Source organism: Somniosus microcephalus, chromosome 4 (assembly GCF_052327205.1).
Source record: "Somniosus microcephalus isolate GS21.2 chromosome 4, FLI_Smic_1.0, whole genome shotgun sequence".
NCBI lineage: Eukaryota > Metazoa > Chordata > Chondrichthyes > Squaliformes > Somniosidae > Somniosus > Somniosus microcephalus.
In genome coordinates, this window is record NC_140990.1 from 186630805 (window position 1) to 186654630 (window position 23826).

The 23826-nt window shown below is 43.3% G+C and overlaps 1 protein-coding gene across 5 annotated transcripts in view; it reads left to right on the plus strand.

Annotated features, from left to right (window-relative positions):
- The window catches only part of ift54 (intraflagellar transport 54), a 220132-nt gene that overhangs the window by 91603 nt on the left and 104703 nt on the right, over window positions 1-23826 (plus strand). For all 5 annotated transcript variants that reach the window (XR_015078122.1, XM_085985625.1, XM_085985622.1 and 2 more), the window contains 4 exons: window positions 3164-3184; window positions 18859-18952; window positions 19124-19207; window positions 20305-20440. Coding sequence is in view for 4 of the 5 variants with exons in the window: in XM_085985625.1 (XP_085841751.1) it covers window positions 3164-3184; window positions 18859-18952; window positions 19124-19207; window positions 20305-20440 (335 nt within the window). In the remaining variant the exon portion in view is untranslated. The remainder of the gene's footprint in view (window positions 1-3163; window positions 3185-18858; window positions 18953-19123; window positions 19208-20304; window positions 20441-23826) is intronic.

Sequence of the window (23826 nt, forward strand, 5' to 3'; positions counted from 1 at the left end):
CAAAGTTGAATGTTTCTCAACTTGCACTGTGCTCATGTATTTCCTACATGAATTAGCTGAAGAGCTGCATTGTCTATGTCTTGGAATTGGTCAGCTACTTGCCTGCTCACTTAATCTGGAACATATATAACTAAAAAGGAAGTGAAAAGCATACTAAGTATTTTGCTGAATTTATTTTTTTCATGCATAGTGTATATACTGCCATGAAAGATTAGACATCTAGGTCACTAAGGTTTGAAAGTAGAGGGGTGGTTGTCTTATCTTGGCCTTCATTGTAGTAAATGGTACTGTAGTTCACTGTGGAGAGCACACTTACCTGCTGCTGGCCTGTGTTATTTTGGATTTTTATGCCAGATAGTTTCCTGCTGCTCAGTGCTAAAGACTACTCTCATAGGCAAGCCTTAGTTCCCTATGAGTAGCTGAACAAAATTCTTGACATAACAACAGAAAATGCTGCAAAAACTCAGCAGGTCAGGCAACATCCGTGGAGAGAAATTTGAGTTGACGTTTCGGGTCGAACCCTTCTTCAAAACTGGAAAGAAAAGAAAATAGATCGAAGGCAGGGCTGCGATCGGACAAAAGAAGTGAAAGAAACAAAAGAGCTAGACGAGATGGTAATAGGCTGAGATTAGGTGTAAAGTGTACTGGCAGGGCAAGAGATAGCTGCCAGGTGTGAGAGAGAAACAAAGGGAAAGGAGTGGAAAAATTACAAGAAAAAATGTGTAATAGGGGCCGAGATTATGATCTGAAATTGTTGAACTCGATAGAGAGTCCGGAAGGCTGCAGAGTGCCTAATCGGAAGATGAGGTGCTGTTCCTCGAGTTTACGTTGAGCTTCCGTGGAACAATACAAGAGGCCAAGGACGGTGAGGTCCGAGTGGGAATGGAGGGGTGAATTAAAATGACAGGCGACCGGAAGCTCGGGGTCACCCTTGACGTTGTATTCGGCTTACTAGATGTGCTCCGACGTGATCTCCTTGAGGTCAGAAGACAGCAGAATAAACTTTCCATCAGTTTGTGGCCTAGGCTATTGAATTAATTTATTGATAAATAAATGGGCAAGAACGCAGTAGCAAACATGAACAGTATATTTACAGTAATATACAGAATCTACCTATTCCTCCTCTAAATATGGAAAATAACGAACACTAACATCTCCTTTGCTAAAATTTACAGTTAAATGGCATCTGAAACAAGATGCCTGACCATAACTTTTTATGTAGGGAATCACTGCTGTCCTTCCACAAAGCCTCCTGTCTCTGCCCCTCTTTCCCCCCCCCCTCCTTTCAAAGGTAAGCTGACTTGGGTAAGTATACTTTCTAACTCCTTAAAAGTTCAACTAGTGAACAGTAGAATTAAATATGATTCTCTCCTAATTATATCAGGATGTCACAGATTATAACTGAGGTTCTTGGAAACTGTCTCCATTATGATAACTGAGGATGTGTGCAAAAGTATTGAAATAGGACAGGTATCTGCCACAACTTGCTGTCACAATGCGATGTAATTTAAGGGTACTTCAATGAGCCATTCCCTCCTGCAGTGATCTTGCTGCATTTCCTGTAAATTAGCCTAGTGTCCCAGACAAAGTAAAAGCTGTAGACCCGTGTATTTCTGTCCCCAGGGAGATTCGCAATCCTAGATCGCTAGTACTCACTACACTTTATTTCTATCTAAACCACTCCAGAAAACTCTAGCTCAGTTCAGATTCCATATCAACTAAGTAGGTTTATTTACAGAAATTAAACCAGAAGGACACATGCAAGAACACGAGCTTAAGTACAGTGGCAGCAGCAAAAGGCCTGATAGTACATACAGTTAGAGTCAATAACGTGCCCCAGTGTTTACTTTTGGTTCCATTTAACGCAAGGCCACCCTGATTCCCATGCTTTGTGGTTCAATTTTTCTATGTCTTTCTCTCGAGTTCCCCATACCATTTGCACCATTTTGCACCCAATAAAATACACCATTTTTGTTTTAAAATTTAGGGAGTCTGTAGTAAATTCCAGGCTGCAACAAAATTATGCAGAACAGGTTAGCTATCTCCAGGTTGAAATGATTCACTGGAGGGTGGTGGTCTCATTTCCCAAACAGAGTCTTCTTGGCTTAATACATTAATACTGCTTGGAAGCCGAAGACTAAAGCCGTCTCCTGAAAACTGGACACACTGGAGCTAGTGTCAGCCGTGGCTCTGTTGGTAGCACCCTTGCCTGAGTCAGAAGGTTGTGGGTTCAAGTCCCACTCCAGAGACTTGAGCACAAAAATCTAGGCTGACACTCCAAAAGGTGCCATCTTTTGGATGAGACGTTAAACCGAGACCCTGTCTGCTCTCTCAGGTGGACATAAAAGACCCCATGGCGCTATTTCGAAGAAGAGCATGGGAGTTTGCCCCAGTGTCCTGTCCAATATTTATCCCTCAATCAATATCACTAAAACAGATTATCTAGTCTTTATCACATTGCTGTTTGTGGGAGCTTGCTGTGTTTAAATGGGCTGCCGCATTTCCTACATTACAACAGTGACTACACTCCAAAAAGTACTTCATTGACTGTAAAGTACTTTGGGACATCTGGTGGTCATGAAAGGCACTATATTCTTTCTTCTTTCTGGGTTTGCCATTTCAAGCATTACCCATTCTCAACTTTACATTTATACAGGGCACAATATATTAATATATTTATTTATATACACATTCTGCCCCATTACCTATACCGTGACAATAGCATGAATCTAATGCAGCTTCTCGTACTCGGGCTGCTTGTCTGTGTGCAGTGGTGGCAGTGCTAGAAACGGGTAATATGCATTAAAATTAAATTTTCTGCTCTGGAGAGCTGTGGTGACCTTAGCTCCTGGGTAATATATTTTTTCTGGTCTTTTGGCTGGAAAATAGAGGTCATCTTTTATGTGGGACACCTTGCATGTGAGTATACATAGTCATTATAACTGGAGTGTTCTTAATTAGGTACAAATTGTGCTCAGATCTCCATGAGGTCTAATGATCATTACCTGATTTTGCACCTTGTCCTTGTGTGTGCTTTTAAAGTTCTTTACATTGTTTAGATAATGAATTCTGAATGATTTATTAGTCGTTTTGGGTTTGAAGTTGAAAATAGAGCCAGTGATTCAAGCATCTCATTGTAATATACTTTCTTTTCCCTTTCCAGATGAGTCAGATGTCGAAGGAGGTAAGTACTTATGTTTCAGCATTGACTGTTGCTCTCTGATTTGGAACTGGAAATAAAGAAAAGATACATTGTTAAATAAGGTCACTGATCCAAATGTCTGGTCATCTTTAAATTTCCGAAAGTGAATTGCTGGAAAATATTAGTGACTTTGATATTCTGTCCAGTAATGAAGGACCCCAAAGGGGTCATCAGTGAAGTATCTCTTCTGCTTCTGTAATACATGTCATGTGAAGGAGAATACGTTTCCTGAATAATGTTGACAGTGCAGCAGATTTCAAAATTGTAGGAACAAACCTTCCAATGAAAAAGTAACTCTTCTGCATCTGAATCATCGTGGCATCTAAGATGAGGAGTGCTTGTTTGCTGTCCAGACTTTGAAAACCGAAAATATATATTTTTTTTACTTATCCTTACGCAGTTGTAATGCAGCCATCTGAATCAGACAAGATGATGAGGTTCTTGTACCTCCTTCACAAAACAATTAAATAAGTATTTTCATTTCACACAATTTTGGAACGAAATATAAATAGCACCTCAGTTTGTCATTTAACTTCTCAACAATTGATTCATCAAACTAATGTACAAGTTATGATGAGAATATTATTTCTGACAGTTGCAGTAGTGGTCGTGTAAAATTGTTTTCCACTGTGTTGACACACTTGGGACAGTGATGTTGAATAACTCTTCTAAACTTATCATGTTCAACCACCCCCATTGTAGAGTCCTGTGCTTTTGTGACTCCTGCATCATCACACAGTAGTATTCATACATTAGTGGTTCTATCTCTGAAAACCCATAATTGTCTACTGCATCCCTCTTTCCTCATCAGAGTCCTCCAACAGTGTTCCCCCCCTGTCCTAGCCCTGAACCTGAATATTTGTCTAGCTTCTCTCCTATTTTCCCTCTTGGCCTCTCCAAGCTCATCTTCTCCATGAGTTGCAGCTCTACTACTTTCTTGAACCCATTCCCCCTAAACTGCTGACCATCCAACTTCCCTTCTTGGCCCCCATGCTAGCTGACATTGTAAATGGTTCCCTCTCCTTGGGTACTTTACTACTCTCTTTCAAATGCCATCATCACCCCCTCTTCAAAAAAAACCACCTTCAACCCTTCTGTCCTTGCAAACTATCACCCCATATCTAACTTTGCTTTCCTCAAGCCCTTGACTGTGTTGTAATCTCCCAAATCATAGAAAGTTACAGCACGGAAGGAGGCCATTTTGGCCCATCATGTCTGCGCCAGCCAGCAAAGAGCTATCCAGCCTAATCCCACTTCCTAGCTCTTGGTCCGTAGCCCTGCAGGTTATCGCATCCCAAGTGTACATCCAAGTACTTTTTAAATGTGATTAGGTTTCCTGCCTCTACCACCCTTTCAGGCAGCGAGTTCCAGACCCCTACAACCCTCTGGGTGAAGAAATTTCCCCTCAAATCTCCTCTAAACCTTCCATCAATTACTTTAAATCTGTGCCCCCTGGTTTTTGACACCTCTGCTAAGGGAAATGGGACCTTTCTATCCACTTTATCTATGCCCCTCATAATTTTATACACCTCAATAAGGTCTCCCCTCAGCCGCCTCTGTTCCAAGGAAAACAGACCCAACTTATCCAGTCTTTCCTCATAGCTAAGATTCTCTACTCCTGGCAACATCCTTGTAAATCTCCTCTGTACCCTCTCTAGTGCAATCACATCTTTCCTGTAATGTGGTGACCAGAACTGCACGCAGTACTCTAGCTGAGGCCTAACTAGTGTTTTATACAGTTGAAGCATAACCCCCCCCCCCCCCCCGCTCTTGTATTCTAAGCCACGGCTAATAAAGGCAAGCATTCCGTATGCCTTATCTATCTGGCCTGCTACCTTCAGGGATCTGTGGACATGCAATCCAAGGTCCCTTTGTTCCTCTACACTACTCAGTGTCCTACCATTTAATGTGTATTCCCTTTCCTTGTTAGCCCTCCCCAAATGCATTACTTCACACATCTCTGGATTGAATTCCATTTGCCACTGTTCTGCCCACCTGACCAATTTATTGATATCTTCCTGCAGTCTACAGCTTCCTTCTTCAGTATCGACCACACAGCCGATTTTAGTATCATCTGCAAACTTCTTAATCATATCCCCTATATTCAAGTCTAGATCATTGATATATGCCACAAAAAGCAAGGGACCTAGTACTGAGCCCTGCGGAACCCCACTGGAAACAGCCTTCCAGTCACAAAAACACCCAACTACCATTACCCTCTACTTCCTGTCTCCGAACCAGTTTTGAATCCAACTTGACACTTTGCCCTGAATTCCATGGGCTTTTAACTTGTGACCAGTCTGCCATGTGGAACCTTATCAAAAGCCTTGCTAAAGTCCATATGCACTACATCAAACGCACTACCCTCATCTACCCTCCTTGTTACCTCCTCAAAAAATTCAATCAAGTTTGTCAGACACGACCTTCCCTTAACAAATCTGTTCTGACTATCCTTGATTAATCCATGTCTTTCTAAATGAAGATTTATCCTGTCCTTCAGAATTCTTTCCAATAATTTTCCCACTACCGAGGTTAGGCGGACAGGCCTGTAATTACTCGGGCTATCCTTTTCTCCCCTTTTTAAACAAGGGTACCACATTAGCAGTCCTCCAGCACCACACCTGAAGCCAGAGAGGATTGAAAAATGATGGTCAGGGCCTCTGCTATTTCCTCTTTTGCTTCGCTTAATAGCTTGGGATACATTTCATCTGGGCTTGGGGATTTATCCACTTTTAAATCTGTTAAACCCCTTAATACTTCCTCTCTCACTGTTTATTTCATCTAATATTTCACACTCCTCCCCCCTGATAGCAATGTCTGCTTCGCCCCGCTCCTTTGTGAAAACAGACGCAAAGTAAGAACCCTACCGACATCTCCTGTCTCCACACACGGATTACACTCATGATCTCTAATAGGCCCTACCCTTTCTTTACTTATCCTCTTACTCTTAATATATTTATAAAACATCTTTGGGTTTTCCTTGATTTTACTTGCCAAGAATTTTTCATGCTCTCTCTTTGCTTTTCTAAAAACCTTTTTAATTGCACCCCTGCACTTTCTGTACTCCTCTAAATGTTCTGGCGTATTTAGCCCTTGGTATCTGTCATACGCCTCCCTTTTTTCTGCAACTTTATTTTTGAATCTCTCCAATCCGGTTTCTGCCCCTAGTCAAAGTCACAAATTATATCCACCCTAGTGCACTATCTCTCCTCCTCCTTCTCGATCTCTCTGCAGCCTTTGACACGGTTGGCCACACCATCCTCCTCCAACACCTCTCCATTGTCCAGCTGAGTAGGTCTGCCAATGCTTGGGTCCACTCATATCTTTTCAATTGTTAGGAATGCAAATTTTGGAATATTATAGATAAAGGCTGCAGTCCTGCGTCTAAATGGCAAGATTGAGTCAAACACTTGGTCTGTTCATTAAACTTTAGTAAACCAACACAGCGATCACCTAAGATGCGGACACAGAAGAACGCACGTTTTTTTTGTTCGTTCATGGGATGTGGGCGTCGCTGGCAATGCCGACATTTGTTGCCCATGAGAAGGTGGTGGTGAGCCGCCGCCTTGAACCGCTGCAGTCCGTCTGGTGAAGGTACTCCCACAGTGCTGTTAAGGAGGGCGTTCCAGGATTTTGACCCAGCGACGATGAAGGAACGGCGATATACTTCCAAGTCAGGATGGTGTGTGACTTGGAGGGGAACTTCGAGGTGGTGGTGTTCCCATGCGCCTACTGCCCTTGTTCTTCTAGGCGGCAGAGGTCGCGGGTTTGGATAGTGCTGCTGAAGGAGCATGGACGATTTGCTGCAGCGCATCTTGTAGATGGTACACACTGCAGCCACGGTACACCGGTGATGGAGGGAGTGAATGTTTAAGGTGGTAGATGGGGTGCTAATCAAGCAAGCTGCTTTGTCTTGGGTGGTGTCAAGCTTCTTGTGTGTGGTTGGAGCCGCACTCATCCAGGCAAGTGGAGAGTATTCTATCACACTCCTGACTTGTGCCTTGTAGATGGTGGAAAGGCTTTGGGCAGTCGGGAGGTGAGACACGAGCCACAGAATACCCAGCCTCTGACCTGCTCTTGCCTCAGTATTTATGTGGCTGGTCCAGTTAGGTTTCTGGTCAATGGTGACCCCCCAGGATGTTGATGGTGGGGGATTCGGCGATGGTAATGTCGTTGAATGTCAAGGTGCGGTGGTTAGACTCACAAGTTCCCAGATGTTGGTGAGGAGGATTTTGCAGGGTCGACTGGGCTGGGTGTGCCCTTGTTGTGTCCATAGCCGGTGCCGAGGTCGATGCTGGGCGATCTGTCCATTTTTATTATTCTTGTTTTTCGTAGTGGTTTTTTACAACCGAGTGGCTTGCTAGGCAATTTCAGAGGGCAGTTAAGAATCAACCACATTGTTGTGGGTCTGGAGTCACATATAGGCCAGACCAGGTCAGGACGGCAGATTTCCTTCCCTAAAGGACATTGGTGAACCAGATGGATTTTTACGACAATCCGATAGTTTCATTGTCACCATTACTGATACTAGCTTTTCAATCCAGATTTATTTAATTAACTGAATTTAAATTCCCCAGCTGCCGTGGTGGGATGGATTCTTTCGCCAATTCATGATATTGATCTCTAACACAATCATGGCCATAGCATCTCCAGCAATGGCATCTCTTCTCGCCCCACACTGTTACTTCTCGAGTCCTGAAAGGATCTATCCTTTGCCCCCCCTCCTCATTGTCATCCACATGCTTTCCCTTGGCGACATTAGCCAAAGACATGGAATCGGGCTCCATATGTATGCTGACGACATCCAGCTCTACCTCACCACCAACACTCTTGACCCCTCCACTGCCTCTGTGTTGTCAGACTGCTTGTCTGACATCCAATTCTGGATGACTCCAATTCTTCCAGTTAAACATTGGGAAGACTGAAGCTATCGTCTTTGACCCTCGCCATAAACACCATACCCTTGCCACCAATTCCATCCCCTTTCCCAGCTGCTCTCTCAGGTTAAACAAGATTGTTCACTACTTCCACCTCCTATTTGACCCCCAGCTGAGTTTCAGGCCCCATATGTGTACAATTCTGGTCACCATATTATAAAAAGGATATACTGGAGAGGGTGCAAAAAAGATTTACAAGGTTGATACCAGAAATGCGAGGTTATATCTATCGGGAAAGAATGATCAGGCTGGGTCTCTTGTCTCTTGAAAAGAGAAGGCTGCAGGGTGACCTAATAGGGGTCTTTAAAATTAGGAAAGGTTTTGATAGAGTAGACACAGTGTTTCCACTTGTGGGGAAGAGCAAAACTAGAGGCCATCAATATAAGATAGTCACCGAGAAATCAAATAGGGAATTCATAAGAAACTTCTTTACCCAGAGAGTGTTGAGAATGTGGAACTCGCTACCACAGGGTGTAAATGAAGCGAATAGCATAGATGCATTTAAGGGGAGGCTAGATAGCATATGCGGGAGAAGGGAATGGAGGGTTATGCTGATAAGAACATAAGAAGTAGGAGCAGGAGTAGGCCATACGGCCCCTCGGGCCTGCTCCGCCATGCAATAGGATCATGGCTGATCCGAATCTAGACTCGCGTCCACTTCCCTGCCCTCTCCCCATAACCCCTAATTCCTTTATCTGCTCGGAAACTGTCTATCTCCATTTTACATTTATTTAATGTTGCAGCTTCCACAGCTCTCTGGGGTAGCAAATTCCATAGATTTACTACCCTCTGAGTGAAGAAGTTTCTCCTCATCTCAGTTTTGAAAGGGCAGCCCCTTATGCTAAGATTATGCCCCCTAGTTCTAGTCTCACCCATCAGTGGAAACATCCTCACCGCATCCACCCGATCAAGCCCCCTCACAATCTTATATGTTTCGATAAGATCGCCTCTCATTCTTCTGAACTCCAATGAGTAGAGTCCCAACCTACTCAACCTTTCCTCATGCGTCAACCCCCTCATCTCCGGAATCAACCGAGTGAACCTTCTCTGAACCGCCTCGAGAGCAAGTATATCTTTTCTTAAATATGGAAACCAAAACTGCACGCAGTATTCCAGGTGTGGCCTCACCAATACCCTGTATAACTGAAGCAAGACTTCCCTGTTTTTATACTCCATCCCCCTTGCAATAAAAGCCAAGATTCCATTGGCCTTCCTGATCACCTGCTGCACCTGCATACTAACTTTGTGTTTCATGCACCAGGACCCCCAGATCCCTTTGTACTGTAGCACTTTGCAGTTTCTCTCCATTTAGATGAGGAAAGACGGGAGGAGGCTCGAGTGGAGCATAAACACCGGTATGGACTGGTTGGGCTGAATGACCTGTTTCTGTGCTGTATATCCTATGTAATATCCTCTTCATCACAAAGAATGTCTACTTCCACCTTGCCTGTCTCCACCTCTGCTTCAGCCCATCTGCCACTGAATCCCTCATCTGTGCCTTTGTCACCTTCAGACTTGATTATTCCAATATCTGAGTCTCGGGTACGACTTAGAATCAGGATCAGGAATGAAGAAAGAATTGAGATTATCTACCTTGTAGGATAGTCTTTAATCTTTAAATGGAAATATCTTTCACCTACTAAGGACACAGCTAACTGGTTTCGTTTTGACTCTTTCACAAATTATATTTATTTATCAGTTATTTACTAATATTTTATATGTCAGAGTTTCTTTGCATCTTTTGTGGAAAATCTAATGAGGCTTAGAAGGTTTTGACATCCGTATCTTAAAACGATCTTACTCTTGTGATTCTTAAACTGATGGCCAAAAAATTAAGGTCCCATAAAGTAAATACTCTCTCTTTATATCTACACAATAGTGCTTTACCTCTGCAAAACAGAATGCATTATTTTTACATTTTCTTTGCTGTTGCTTACTGTTGTAATTCAGACTTTGTCCCAAAATGTTTTATTGGTGTTCATAGCAATGATGTAGATTCCATAGGAAGGCTTGTGCCTCCTGTGATTCAAGCTTGTAAGCTGTGTGCATGGAATCAATGTGTTTGTGCCACAAGATAATTACCCTTTTACCAAATATTTTGCACTGGAAGATGTGAGATGCTTACAGTATGCTCCTGATTGTTTCGATAGGTGAAAAAAAATCACTTTACTGACAAACCATGTAGTTGACGCTAAAGCTGCAAGTCAAATTTATTTAAAGATGTAAATTGATACAGAAGCAAAATAAACCAGCAGATAAACATCAATAGCAAATAGTTGAGGCTTGTAATAAGGGAACATCTATAATTATGGGTGATTTTAACTATCATATTAATTGGACAAATCAAATTGGGCAGGGCTGCCTTGAGGATGAGTTCATTGAGTGTATTAGGGATGGGTTTCTTGAGCAGTATGTAACTGAACCGACCAGGGGGCAAGCAACCTTAGATCTGGTCCTGTGTAACGAGACAGGATTAATTAAAAATGTCCTAGTAAAGGAGCCCCTTGGAATGAGTGACCATAACATGGTTGAATTCCATATTCAATTAGAGGGTGAGAAGGTTGGATCTCAAACAAGCGTGCTAAGCTTGAATAAAGGAGACTATGAAGGTATGAGAGCGGAATTGAGTAGAGTGCATTGGGAAAATAGATTAAAGGGTAAGACGATACATGATCAGTGGTGTACATTTAAGGAGTTATTTTACAACTTCCAAAAAATATATATTCCACTGAGAAGAAAAGGGTGTAAAAGAAAAGACAGCCATCCATGGCTAAGTAAAGAAATTAAGGATAGTATTCAACTAAAAACAAGGGCATATAAGGTAGCCAAATCTAGTGGGAGGATACAGGATTGGGAAAACTTTAAAAGACAGCTAAAAATAACAAAAAGATTGATTAAGAAAGGGAAGATAGATTATGAAAGTAAATTAGCAAAAAATATAAAAACAGATAGTAAGAGTTTTTATAGTTATATAAAAAGAAAAAGGGTGGCTAAAGTAAATGTTGGTCCCTTAGAGGATGAGACCGGGAAATTAATGGTGGGAAATATGGAGATGGCAAAAACACTGAATGAATATTTTACATCAGTCTTTACAGTAGAAGAAACTAAGAATATCCCAACACTGGACAAACAGGGGGCTAAAAGGGGGGAGGAGCTAAACACAATCAAAATCACTAAGGAAGTGGTACTCTGTAAAATAATGGGACTCAAGGCGGATAAATCACCTGGACCTGATGGCTTACATCCTAGGGTCTTGAGGGAAGTGACGGTAGGGATTGTGGATGCATTGGTAATAATTTTCCAAAACTCCCTGGACTCGGCAAAGGTCCCGGCAGACTGGAAAACTGCTAATGTAACACCCTTATTTAAAAAGGGCAGTAGACAGAAGGCTGGAAACTATAGACCGGTTAGCCTAACATCTGTGGTAGGTGATGTGCCTCAATAATCCCGAGACTCGTTGTTAGCGAAACAAAACAAGGCTTTTATTAACTTAGAAGTGGAGAGAGGTATCTTCCCTGGAGGTCTGCAGTACTGGCTGTGAGGCCAGACTGAGCTGGCTTACATAGAGGCCAGGTATGGGCGGAGCCCTACACACAACACATTCCATACATTCCAATACACAATACAATGGTGAGGAGAAACCTGAAACCAACCACAGTCACAGGCAATACAATGGTAAGGGGGAAACCTGAAACCAACCACAGTCACAGGCAGTGATGAATGGAATATTTCATCACATTCACCCCTTCTATAGATTTAGTCTGTTCGGGGGTTTGGTAGTCCTCTGCGACCGACGTGGCTGTTGTGGTGTCGCGGGTGTCGGCTGGGTGTCCCCGGTGGCCTCCTGGGTCTCTGCCGGGGGTGCCGCCAGGGTTGTTGAAGGGGTAGTTGGTGGGGGTGCCGTTGGTTGATGTTCTTCCGGGGGTGATGAAAGAGTAGTGGGTGGGTAAGAGTTGCTGTGGTCGTTGTTGCTGCTATTGCAGTGGTTGCTGTCGTTACCGGCTGGGGCGACGTCTTTTATTGACACGGTGTCCTCCCTTCCGTCGGCGTGCCGGACATACGCGTATTGGGGGTTGGCGTGGAGTAGGTGCACTGGCTCCACGAGAGGATCCGTCTTATGGCCCCTCACATGCCTTCGCATGAATACCGGACCCGGGGTGGAGAGCCATGACGGCATGGATACGCCTGAGGTGGATTTCCGGGGGAAGCTAAACATTCGTTCATGAGGCGTGGCAGTACACAATAGCGACCGTATCGAATGGAGCACATCTGAGAGGACTTCCTGCCAGCGGGAGATAGGGAGGCCCTTGGTCCTTAGAGCTAGAGTGACTGCTTTCCATACTGTCCCGTTCTCTCGCTCCACTTGACCGTTACCCTGGGGGTTGTAGCTGGTGGTACGGCTCGTGGCGATACCCCTGGACAGCATGTACTGGCGTAGCTCTTCACTCATGAAGGACGCCCCCCTATCCGTGTGGATGTAGCTCGGCATACCGAACAGGCAGAACAGGCTGTTGAGGCATTTAATGACCGTGGCGCTGGTCATGTCTGGGCAGGGGAAGTTAATAAAATTGATGTGCCTCAATAATCCCGAGACTCGTTGTTAGCGAAACAAAACAAGGCTTTTATTAACTTAGAAGTGGAGAGAGGTATCTTCCCTGGAGGTCTGCAGTACTGGCTGTGAGGCCAGACTGAGCTGGCTTACATAGAGGCCAGGTATGGGCGGAGCCCTACACACAACACATTCCATACATTCCAATACACAATACAATGGTGAGGAGAAACCTGAAACCAACCACAGTCACAGGCAATACAATGGTAAGGGGGAAACCTGAAACCAACCACAGTCACAGGCAGTGATGAATGGAATATTTCATCACAGTAGGTAAAATTTTGGGGTCCATTATTAAGGAGACAGTAACAGGACATTTGGATAATCATAATTTAATAGGACAAAGTCAGCATGGTTTTATGAAGGGGAAGTCCTGTTTGACAAATTTGCTGGAGTTCTTTGAGGAAGTAACGTATAGGGTGGATAAAGTGGAACCAGTGGACGTAGTGTATTTAGACTTCCAAAAGGCATTTGACAAGGTGCCACACAAAAGATTATTGCTTAAGATAAAAAATCACGGGATTGGGGGTAATATTCTGGCATGGATAGAGGATTGGCTATCTAACAGAAGGCAGAGAGTTGGGATAAATGGTTCATTCTCAGACTGGCAATCAGTAACTAGTGGTGTTCCGCAGGGGTCAGTGCTGGGTCCCCAACTCTTTACAATCTATATTAACGATTTGGAGGAGGGGACTGAGTGTAACATATCAAAGTTTGCAGATGATACTAAGATGGGAGGGAAAGTAGTGAGTGAGGAGGACATAAAAAACCTGCAAGGGGACATCGACAAGCTAAGTAAGTGGGCAGAGATTTGGCAGATGGAATACAATACTGGAAAGTGTGAGGTTATGCACTTTGGCAGGAAAAATCGTAGAGCAAGTTATTATCTTAATGGCAAGAAACTGGAAAGTACTGAAGTACAAAGGGATCTGGGGGTCCTGGTGCACGAAACTCAAAAGGTTAGTATGCAGGTGCAGCAAGTGATTAAGGCGGCCAATGGAATGTTGGCTTTCATTGCTAGGGGGATAGAATATAAAAATAGGGAGGTATTGCTTCAGTTGTACAAGGTATTGGTGAGACCGCACCTGGAATACTGCGTACAGTTTTGGTGTCCATACTTAAGAAAGGACATACTTGCTCTCAAGTCAGTACAAAGAAGGTTCACTCGGTTAATCCCGGGGATGAGGGGATGGACATATGAGGAGAGGTTGAGTAGATTGGGACTCATTGGAGTTCAGAAGAATGAGAGGCGATCTTATTGAAACATATAAGATTGTGAAGGGGTTGGATCGGGTGGATGCAGGGAGGATGTCCCCGATGATGGGTGAAACTAGAACTAGGGGGCATAGTCTTAGAATAAGGGGCAGCTCTTTCAAAACTGAGATGAGGAGGAACTACTTCACTCAGAGGGTGGTAGGTCCATGGAATATGCTGCCCCAAAAAGCTGTAGAAGCTACATCATTACATAAATTTAAAACAGAAATAGACAGTTTCCTAGAAGTAAAGGGAATTAAGGGTTACGGGGAGCGGGCAGGAATTTGGACATGAGTCGAGGTTCGGATCGGTCATGGCCCTGTGGGTAGCGGAGCGGGCCCAGGGGCCGTGTAGCCTGATCCTGCTCCTATTTCGTGTGTCTAATTCTGTTAGATTCAGGAGATGGTTCTGTGATAGTGGATTGGCGGTTAGGATCAGATCAGCCATGATCTTATTGAATGGCGGAGCAGGCTCGAGGGGCCGATTGGCCTACTCCTGCTCCTATTTCTTATGTTCTTATGTAATACCATATTTATTAATGGCTCTCTAAAATTTAAATAATAAAGCATTTTGAAATTCTTAAGGACCCCTTTGCAGAGTCTTAACTGAATTTTGGTTGAATGTAGTGTGGCTGCTGCAGTCCTATGGAGCCCACTTCAGATCTATGACATGGAAATAGGGTTGGGCTGAGTGAACTGAAAACCGGGAGAGCTTGCAGCAGCTATACCTGTCCAGGCAACTTATCCCACCTCAGAGCAAAGGAGACCTTTCCCAAGGCAAAGGACTAAGGAAATCCTAGCAACCAGAGTTCCATTTCAAAATACCAACACACTGTAACTGAAGTACATGAACAAGATATGATATTTTAAAACTAATGCAGGATAGAACCTACTTACCCCATTATAATCCTGGTCTAGCATCACACTGTTACAAAACATCTGCTTTCTTGCCGTGTGACAGCTTCAATTAAAATCCCTGCTGCCATAAGTGAGCAATGACAGACTGCTAACTCCACTAAGACTCCTATTGTGAAAGCTCCAAAAAGTAAATAAAATTGATTATATATTATTAGAATTGTATTCTCTTGAGTACACTCTTGAGTATTAATATGACTGAAAGCAAAACTCTTCAAATGTACTACAGCCTGCAACATTCTCCCAGCCTTTACAATGTTTTGTCAGCGTGTACTTAAATGCTTTTTTAATAAATTTGAGTTTTCTGCTAAGTAAGGAAAGGCAGTTTTTGCCCTGGTTCGTGTGGTTAAAGTGTTCTGCATTTTGATTGGCTAGCTGTGGTTTTGTCCATATCTTTGTGCTTCATAAAAGGTGCGAATTAGATGCACTGATCTCTGTGACAGAATTCCCACTATGTGCTCCCCTCATGCAAAGCTCTGCTGGGAGTGTTGAATCCTCAGATTTATCCCATAGCATTTGTTTCAAAAAGACAAAGAAATCCTAGTTATGTAGAGTCATAGCGTTATACAGCACAGAAAGAGGCCCTTCGGCCCATCGTGTCCGCGCCGGCCATCAAGCCCTGTCTAATCCCATTTTCCAGCATTTGGTCCGTAGCCTTGTATGCTATGGCATTTCACGTGCTCATCCAAATGCTTCTTGAATGTTGTGAGGGCTCCTGCCTCTACCACCCTTTCAGGCAGTGAGTTCCAGATTCCAACCACCCTCTGGATGAAAAAGTTTTTCCTCAAATCCCCTCTAAACCTCCTGCCCCTTACCTTGAATCTATGCCCCCTTGTTATTGACCCCTCTACTAAGGGGAAAAGTTCCTTTCTATCTACCCTATCTATGACCCTCATAATTTTGTATACCTCAATCAGGTCCCCCCTCAGCCTTCTCTGCTCCAAGGAAAACAACCCCAGCCTGTCCAGTCTTTCTTCATAGCTGAAGCGCTCCAGCCCAGGTAACATCCTGGTAAATCTCCTCTGCACCCTCTCCAAAGCAATCACATCCTTCCTATAGTGTGGCGACCAGAACTGCACACAGTACTCCAGCTGTGGCCTTACCAGCGTTTTGTACAGCTCCATCATAACCTCCCTGCTCTTATATTCTATGCCTCGGCTAATGAAGGCAAGTATCCCATATGCCTTTTTAACCACCTTATCCACCTGTTCTGCTGCCTTCAGGGATCTATGTACATGCACACCAAGGTCCCTCTGATCCTCTGTCTTTCCTAGGGTCTTACCATTCATTGTGTATTCCCTTGCCTTGTTAGTCCGTCCAAAATGCATCACCTCACACTTTTCAGGGTTAAATTCCATTTGCCACTCTTCCGCCCATCGTCCTGTAGCCTGAGGTTCCCCTCCTCGCTATTTACCACCCCACCAATTTTCGTGTCATCTGCGAACTTACTGATCATACCTTTTACATTCACATCCAAATCATTAATGTAGACCACAAACAGCAAGGGACCAAGCACCGATCCCTGCAGTACCCCACTGGACACAGGCTTCCAGTCACAAAAACAACCTTCCACCATCACCCTCTGCCTTCTGCCACTAAGCCAGTTTTGGATCCAATGTGCCAAGGCACCCTGGATCCCATGGACTCTTACCTTCCTGACCAGTCTGCTATGCGGGACTTTATCGAAAGCCTTACTGAAATCCATGTAAACCACATCCACTGCACTACCCTCATCCACACACCTAGTCACCCCCTCGAAAAATTCAATCAAATTGGTCAGACATGATCTTCCCTTGACAAAGCCATGCTGGCTATCCCTAATTAATCCTTGCCTCTCCAAGTGGAGACTAATTCTGTCCCTCAGAATTTTTTCCAATAATTTCCCTACCACTGATGTTAGGCTCACTGGCCTGTAATTCCCTGGTTTATCCCTACTACCCTTCTTGAATAATGGTACTACGTTAGCTGTTCTCCAGTCCTCTGGCACATCCCCTGTGGCCAGAGAGGTTCTGAAAATTTGTGTCAGAGCCCCTGCAATCTCCTCCTTTGCCTCACATAGTAGCCTGGGATACATCTCGTCCGGGCCTGGGGATTTATAGGTACTAAAACCGCTAGTACCTCTTCCCTCTCGATGCTAATATGTTCAAGTATATCATAGTCCCCCTGCCTGATATCTATGTCCACATCGTCCTTTTCTATAGTGAACACAGATGCAAAAAATTCATTTACATCTTCTGGCTCTACACACAGCTTGCCACTTTGGTCCCTAATGGGCCCTACTCTTTCCCTAGTTATCCTCTTGCCCTTAATATACTTATAAAACACCTTAGGATTTTCCTTTATTTTGCTCGCCAGTGTTATTTCATGGCCCATCCTCGCTCTCCTAATTTCTTTTTAAAGTATCCCCCTGCACTTTTTATACTCCTCTAGGGCTTCCTCTGTCTTTAGTCCTTTGTATCTGCCAAAAGCCCCCCTTTTTCTCCTAATCCAGTCTCGTATATCCCTTGACATCCAAGGTTCCCTGGGCTTGTTGGTCCCACCCTTGACCTTTACGGGAACATGTTGCCATTGTACTCTCTCAATTTCCTTTCTGAAAGACTCCCATTGCTCCGATGTGGATTTTCCTTCAAGTAGCTGATCCCAGTCCACATTGGCCAGATCCTGCCTTATATTAAAATCGGCCTTCCCCCAATTTAGAACCTTTATTTCCGGTCCATCCTTGTCCTTTTCCATGACTACCTTAAATCTCACCGAATTATGGTCACTGTCACCAAAGTGCTCACCCACTAACACTTCTACCACTTGTCCGGCCACATTCCCTAGAATTGTAGGACTTTCTACATGCTGGCTCAAAAAGCTCTCCTGGATGCACTTTAAGAATTCCGCACCCTCTAAGCCTTTCACACTCTGACTATCCCAGTTAATATTGGGGAAGTTGAAATCCCCCACTATTATTACCCTATTATTTGCACACTTCTTTGAGATTTGCCTACATATCTGTTCCTCTATCTCCCCCTGGCTGTTTGGGGGCCTATAGTACACTCCCAGCAAAGTGCTAGCCCCCTTTTTGTTTTTAAGTTCAACCCATATGGCCTCATTAGAGGAACCTGTTAATATATCATCCCTCCTTACAGCAGTAATTGACTCCTTAATTAATATTGCGACACCCCCTCTTTTACACCCCCCTCTGTCTCGCCTGAAGATTCTATACCCCGGAATATTGAGCTGCCAGTCTTGCCCCTCCCTCAACCATGTCTCCGTGATAGCAACAATATCATACTCCCATGTGTTCATCAACAACTTCAGTTCATCCACCTTATTCGTAAGACTCCTTGCATTAAAATAAATGCCATTCAGCCTTGCCTTACTCCCTTGTGCCGTTACATATTTGCTCTGCCTTCCAGCCTGACTTGTTTTTTCCTCTATATTGCTTTGTAAAATGATCTATTGAATGGAGAGAATGAGTGTACCAGTCCAAGAGGGCAGGATAGACACAGTCCTGTTTCAATATTACAGTAATTTGTTTGAGCAAGTTACATTTTTAAAGTACAGGAAACTTTTTTTTATCCGGCACCGACGTGGTGCTGGTTCATCAAAAATTCCGGATAACCGAAAGCTATAGTAAAAGATACGGAGAGCTGAGAGCTCTGTATAAAGCAACAAACCCTGTTGCTTAGCAACAGGTTCAGAACAATGGCCACAAGTGCCAAGCGTCTCTGTAGCTTAGCAACAGCTGCAGCCACACCCTTGCACAGCAACAGATCGAGGAAGGCAAGTACAGTATGAAGTAAAACTTACCTGAACCTACTCCTGAATTTTGCCGGTTAACCGAGATTTCCGGTTATTTAGGTGCCGGTAAATCGAAAGTTTCCTGTAATGTGTTTTGCCCCCTTTCCTTGCCAGTATTGCACATTCTAGTAATTGATGCATCAATATTTGCAGATCCTGATGCTGCCCACAATTCCACCGAGAAGAAGCATGCAGCTGAGGTGAATGGAGAGATTTCTGATGAGCTTTCTCCCCAAATTGTACAGAGGTTTGATGTCTTTTTTTATTTATTTAAATATTCACACCCATAGCTGATAAATGACTTGTTGAGATTTGGTCATTCATGAGGGAATTTATTTGATTGCCTTTGTAATTTCTAAATAAATACCCACTTTTCCATATTTACATTCATCACAAACGATTATGTTTTCTTGGACAGCAAGCGAATACCTCGACCAGGCAGTGCAAGACCAGCACCTCCCAGAGTAAAGAAGCAGGAAAGTGGAGACTCGCCTTCAGAAAGGTAGATGTTTCTCCTATTATTATTATGATGATATGGTGGGTGTCCTTGCAATTCACTATGTAAAACAAAAGAATAATATCCTGCAAAATGGAATGTATTTTCTACTGTTATGTTGTGTGATATCAGTGCATTGCAAGGTGATAATCGAATAGTAAAATTCAGATGACAAGTATAAATTACTCCAGCTTTGCCTTCGCTGGATTATATTACCTGAGCCCCTTGATTGAATAACCAGCTTGTAAGTCACTGACCGTTAATTCAGCCTTCGCTCTCGAAAGTCAGTCGGTGAACCGTATTGAGGCAAATTTTACAAAGCCAAATTTCTGTGGTGAGGGGAAAAAGAGAATAAAAGGGTGTGTCATTAGAAATTTGAAGTCAGTGAGGAAAATGCAGATGCTTTTGCCATGATCTTTGAAAACTCTCTTGATTCAGGAATTGTTCCCTTGGATTGAAAAATTGCCAATTGCCAATATTGCTCTATTATTTAAGAAGGGTGGGAGAGAGAAACCAGGAAATTATAGACCTATTAGTCTAAAGTCTGATGAAGGGAAGTTACGAGAATCTATCATTAGGGATAGAGTGACTGAGCACTTGGACAAATATGAACTGATCAGAGAGAGCCAATGTGGATTTGTAATGGGTAAGTCATGTCTAACTAGTTGCATTTTTTGAGGAGTTTACTAACCTGGTAGATAAGGGAATGTCTATGGATGTTATTTAAATGGGATTCCAGAAGCCATTTGATAAGTTTCCACACAGGAGACTGTTAGTGCACAGAATTGGAGGCAGCCTATCATTTTTCCTATCATCCAGTTTCATAATGTGATTGGATGATAGGCTGGGAGAGTTAGTGTATTAGAGGAATGAGCTTCAACAGGTCATTCTCAAAGCTATTGTTGCACATTAAAAAGGAACACTGGTTATTAGTGCCTGTCTTGACAGCTGTCATAGCATTACAAATGTTTACAGCACTGAAATAGGTCATTTAGCACTTCGTGTGCAGTCATAAATCTGTTCTTCAGTTTCACATAACTTTCTTAAATTCTGTCTCAAAAATAATATATTAATTTTTAACTTGCTTTATTGTGCTTTTCCAGAATTGGTAGTGCAAAGCCTGTGTCTAATGTAATTGTCGATAAAGGAAGGAGCGTTGAAGAGGAAGAGGATGATGATGAACAGTTTGTGGTGGAAGAAGCAGTCTCACAGCTGCCAGATATGCCTGACATGGAACCTGTAAGTCAAGTCCATGTTTTGAAATGTGGGGTGGGGGGTGGTAATTTTAACCCTAAAAAACGGGCAGGTTTGGATCGGGTGGGAGGTTGAAGTGGTAGAATCTAAATCTTGTCTCCAACCTGCCCATTCCCGGTTTTAACGGGGGCGGGTGACCAACCTGTTCACAGGAGGCAGGTTGGCACTGCATGCTTCACTTTGAATCACCCGTTTAAATTTAACTCTGGGCAGCCGGGTTTCCTAGGCCTCAACAGCTAAAGGAAGGCGAGGACTGGATCCAGGAGGTAAGTGCCTTTCCACTTACCTGCTGAATCCAGCGCCCCTGCCTCACCAAACCCCTGTGATCGGAACCCCCACCCTTCTGATCTCCCTCCAACCCCACCTTCACGAGATCTCCGATTTGCCCCCCCCCCCCCCGCCGCTCCTCCGGCCTTCGATCCTCAGCCTCCAACACCCCCGCCATCCCCCCCCCCCCGATCCCGGACTCTGATCCCTTCCTCCTTCCTCTCTGCTCTCCAGTTGCGACCTGGTGCCGCAGGCCTACCTGCCAGCCAGCCTCCCAATCTGGCTGGCTGTGGCTGGGGTGGGGGGGGGGGGAGCGGTGGAAGTAGAGAAAAAAAATGTTAATCAGGGCCTGAGGGGAACCCATCCTCCTGGGTTTCCCAACCGCAATCCAGCCCCCCTGCTCCCTACCTGCCTCCTAGTTAAAATCCTGCTCGTGGCGTGGGAATAAGAGTGAAAGACTTCACCAATATTACAGTACTAACTAACTGGATAGTGCTCACTTTAATCACTTTTTATATTTTGACAAGAAGGCCCAGGTGATCCAGCTCATTGATCATGGTGAAGGACTTAATTTAGTCAATTAAAAAAAAAGCGGCTGAGTGGCACAGTTGAATAGCGCACTCCCTTTCTATGTCTAGGTACTGGGTTCAAAACTAGCTCAGATGAAAGAATTCAAAACCTTCTCCCACTGCCATGCCTATGGGCACTAAGTGGAATGACTTGGGTCAGATCGACACTGTTGCCTTTGGACACAAATTTATTCAAAAAGGTGCAATAATGGCTGGTGAGAGAAGTGGGAAAGTTCACTCTAGTGCAAGAGGTGTGCTTTTTTGACATGGTTTATGGCGTGTTGTTAGGACTTGGTAAAGGGAAGCTGTATTCTATATATGTACCAGGTAGGGATGCTGAACCACAACAGTGCTTTTGTAAATGGGGAAGTTCAGGCAATCAAGTTATGTGGAACGTTACTTTGAGCCCCTTTCATAAGATTACTGGGGTACAAGCCCAAAATCCGATCCAAATTGCATGATTCTCAGACAAGTTCCAAGGACTAATGCCTCACTGTTTCTACATTGGACTCAACCACACTACTTCTTATTGGAACAACAAAGTTGTAAGCCACAGTCTGAAACAGCCAAAGTTGATGGACACCATTTGCTGAAAAATCCAAGGCCAGGAAGTGTTCCATCAGAGTTCAGCAGCCAAATCGAGATCAGGTACAAGAAAGCCAAACTCTTCATAAGTTTGATCCTGGAAAAGCTACAGGTCCCATTGATCTAGCTAGATATGGTTTCAAACCCTTAGTGAAGTATTTAAAGGTCCTACTGGCTTAATTATTCCAACTGTCTCTGTGAACTTGCTTTCCATTTGAATGGGACGAGACATCAAACACCGTGTCTGTCCACAAGAAGAGAATAAAAGTCAGATCCTAATAACTACATTCTAGTATTTCTGTCGCCAATCACACCAAAGCTCATGGAAATCACAGTGAATAAGAAGCTCTTGGAACATCCTAATCACAATCACTTGCTATTTATGTGGTTGTCAATTTGGCTTCAGTGCAAATTGGTCAACTCTTACTGCTAGGTTCAGCCCACTCCAAAGCTGTGCAAACTGTAGACATGGAAGTGACCACCTTCACACCAGACTTCACACAATTCATTGTTGAAATGATATTCTGGACTATCAATCCTTTATAGCATTATGACTGGAGTACCATCACAAAATTTGCTAGTAATTTATCAAGGCCTCTATATTTATACCAATGTTGTTAATGCTGCCTAGCAGCTTTCAATTTGTACATCACTACATCTGCACAAAATGTTAATGCCAAAGCATCATGTACCACTTCTTTATGTGGAACTACATTCCCAGACAGCATTCTCACCTGGAACTCTTTTCCCTTGTATGTAGAAATTTAAATGCAAAATTAATTAATCACTTGCTGAATCAGTGTTGTTGGAACATGCATTAAGCTACAGGAAATCCGTGGGCTGTCCAAATTCTTGTCTAAATTTTTCTGTGCTTCCAACAATCACCAAGGTCATTGTTGTTACTGTTGCCTTCAGCATCACCCTGTCTTGTCACTTTTTATATAAAGACTGCAGACTTGAAAGCTTTAACTTGCTTTATTAGATTTTTAAGCAGACTTCATAAGTGACTTGTTTTCCCCTGGGTTCATTTCAAAAGTGAATTTGTTTACAAATTGACCATGGGACCCAAATATCAGGCTGGAGACTCATCAGAGTCTTTGAAAGGTTTTTACTTAAGTGTCTGATTCTTTTCTGACAGCCATTAAAACTCATGAAACATTTACAAGTGATAGTCACATGATACATATTAACCTTCTGACCAGCAAAGTAATCTGATACAGCTTGCAAGCCCAACCACTACTTTCCTTTGTCATTAACATATTTGAATATTTCAATATGAACAAAGTATTAATTGTACAATCTGTAGAATGCATCTGAAAATATCCTGTCTGGCTCAGAATGAGAAAACAATTTTTTACAATAAATATCTTACTTTTCCTACATCAGATTTTTGGGTTTATACTAAACCCAGACCTGCTGAAGATTTGTAGATTACACTTTTTTTTGCATCACTTCTGAAAATTAGCAAAACCATAGATTAAAAAAAACCCAGATGTTACACATTTCTGGACTATTTCTTTGTGGTCAGCCAAGGAGGAGTGGATATAATCTATACCCTGCAGAAGATTTTTTTCCTTAATTGGAGTATTCCCCTTTAAACTTTTTCCGTAATGAAAATGTTATCAAAACTCAGTTGGATTCGAAAGCATTTCCTGTACAGATTCCATCAATACTGTGAAAAAGACCTAGTTGTGTAAAACATCTCTTGATGTTAACTCTTGCACTGAAAGCAAACAGGAATTCCACACTGTTAATGTAAGAATTTGGCTGGCAGTGATTCAACTGAACAGGTCCAGTAGCATCCTAAACTAAGAGCTAGAAGCTGAATTATTTGTGAGACAGCAGAACTCCAGGTTGATATGTATGTATGTATGTGTGGAGGTACAGATTGGCTATGATCTAATAGAATGGTGGAACAGGCTTGAGGAACTGAATGGCTTAATCCTGTTC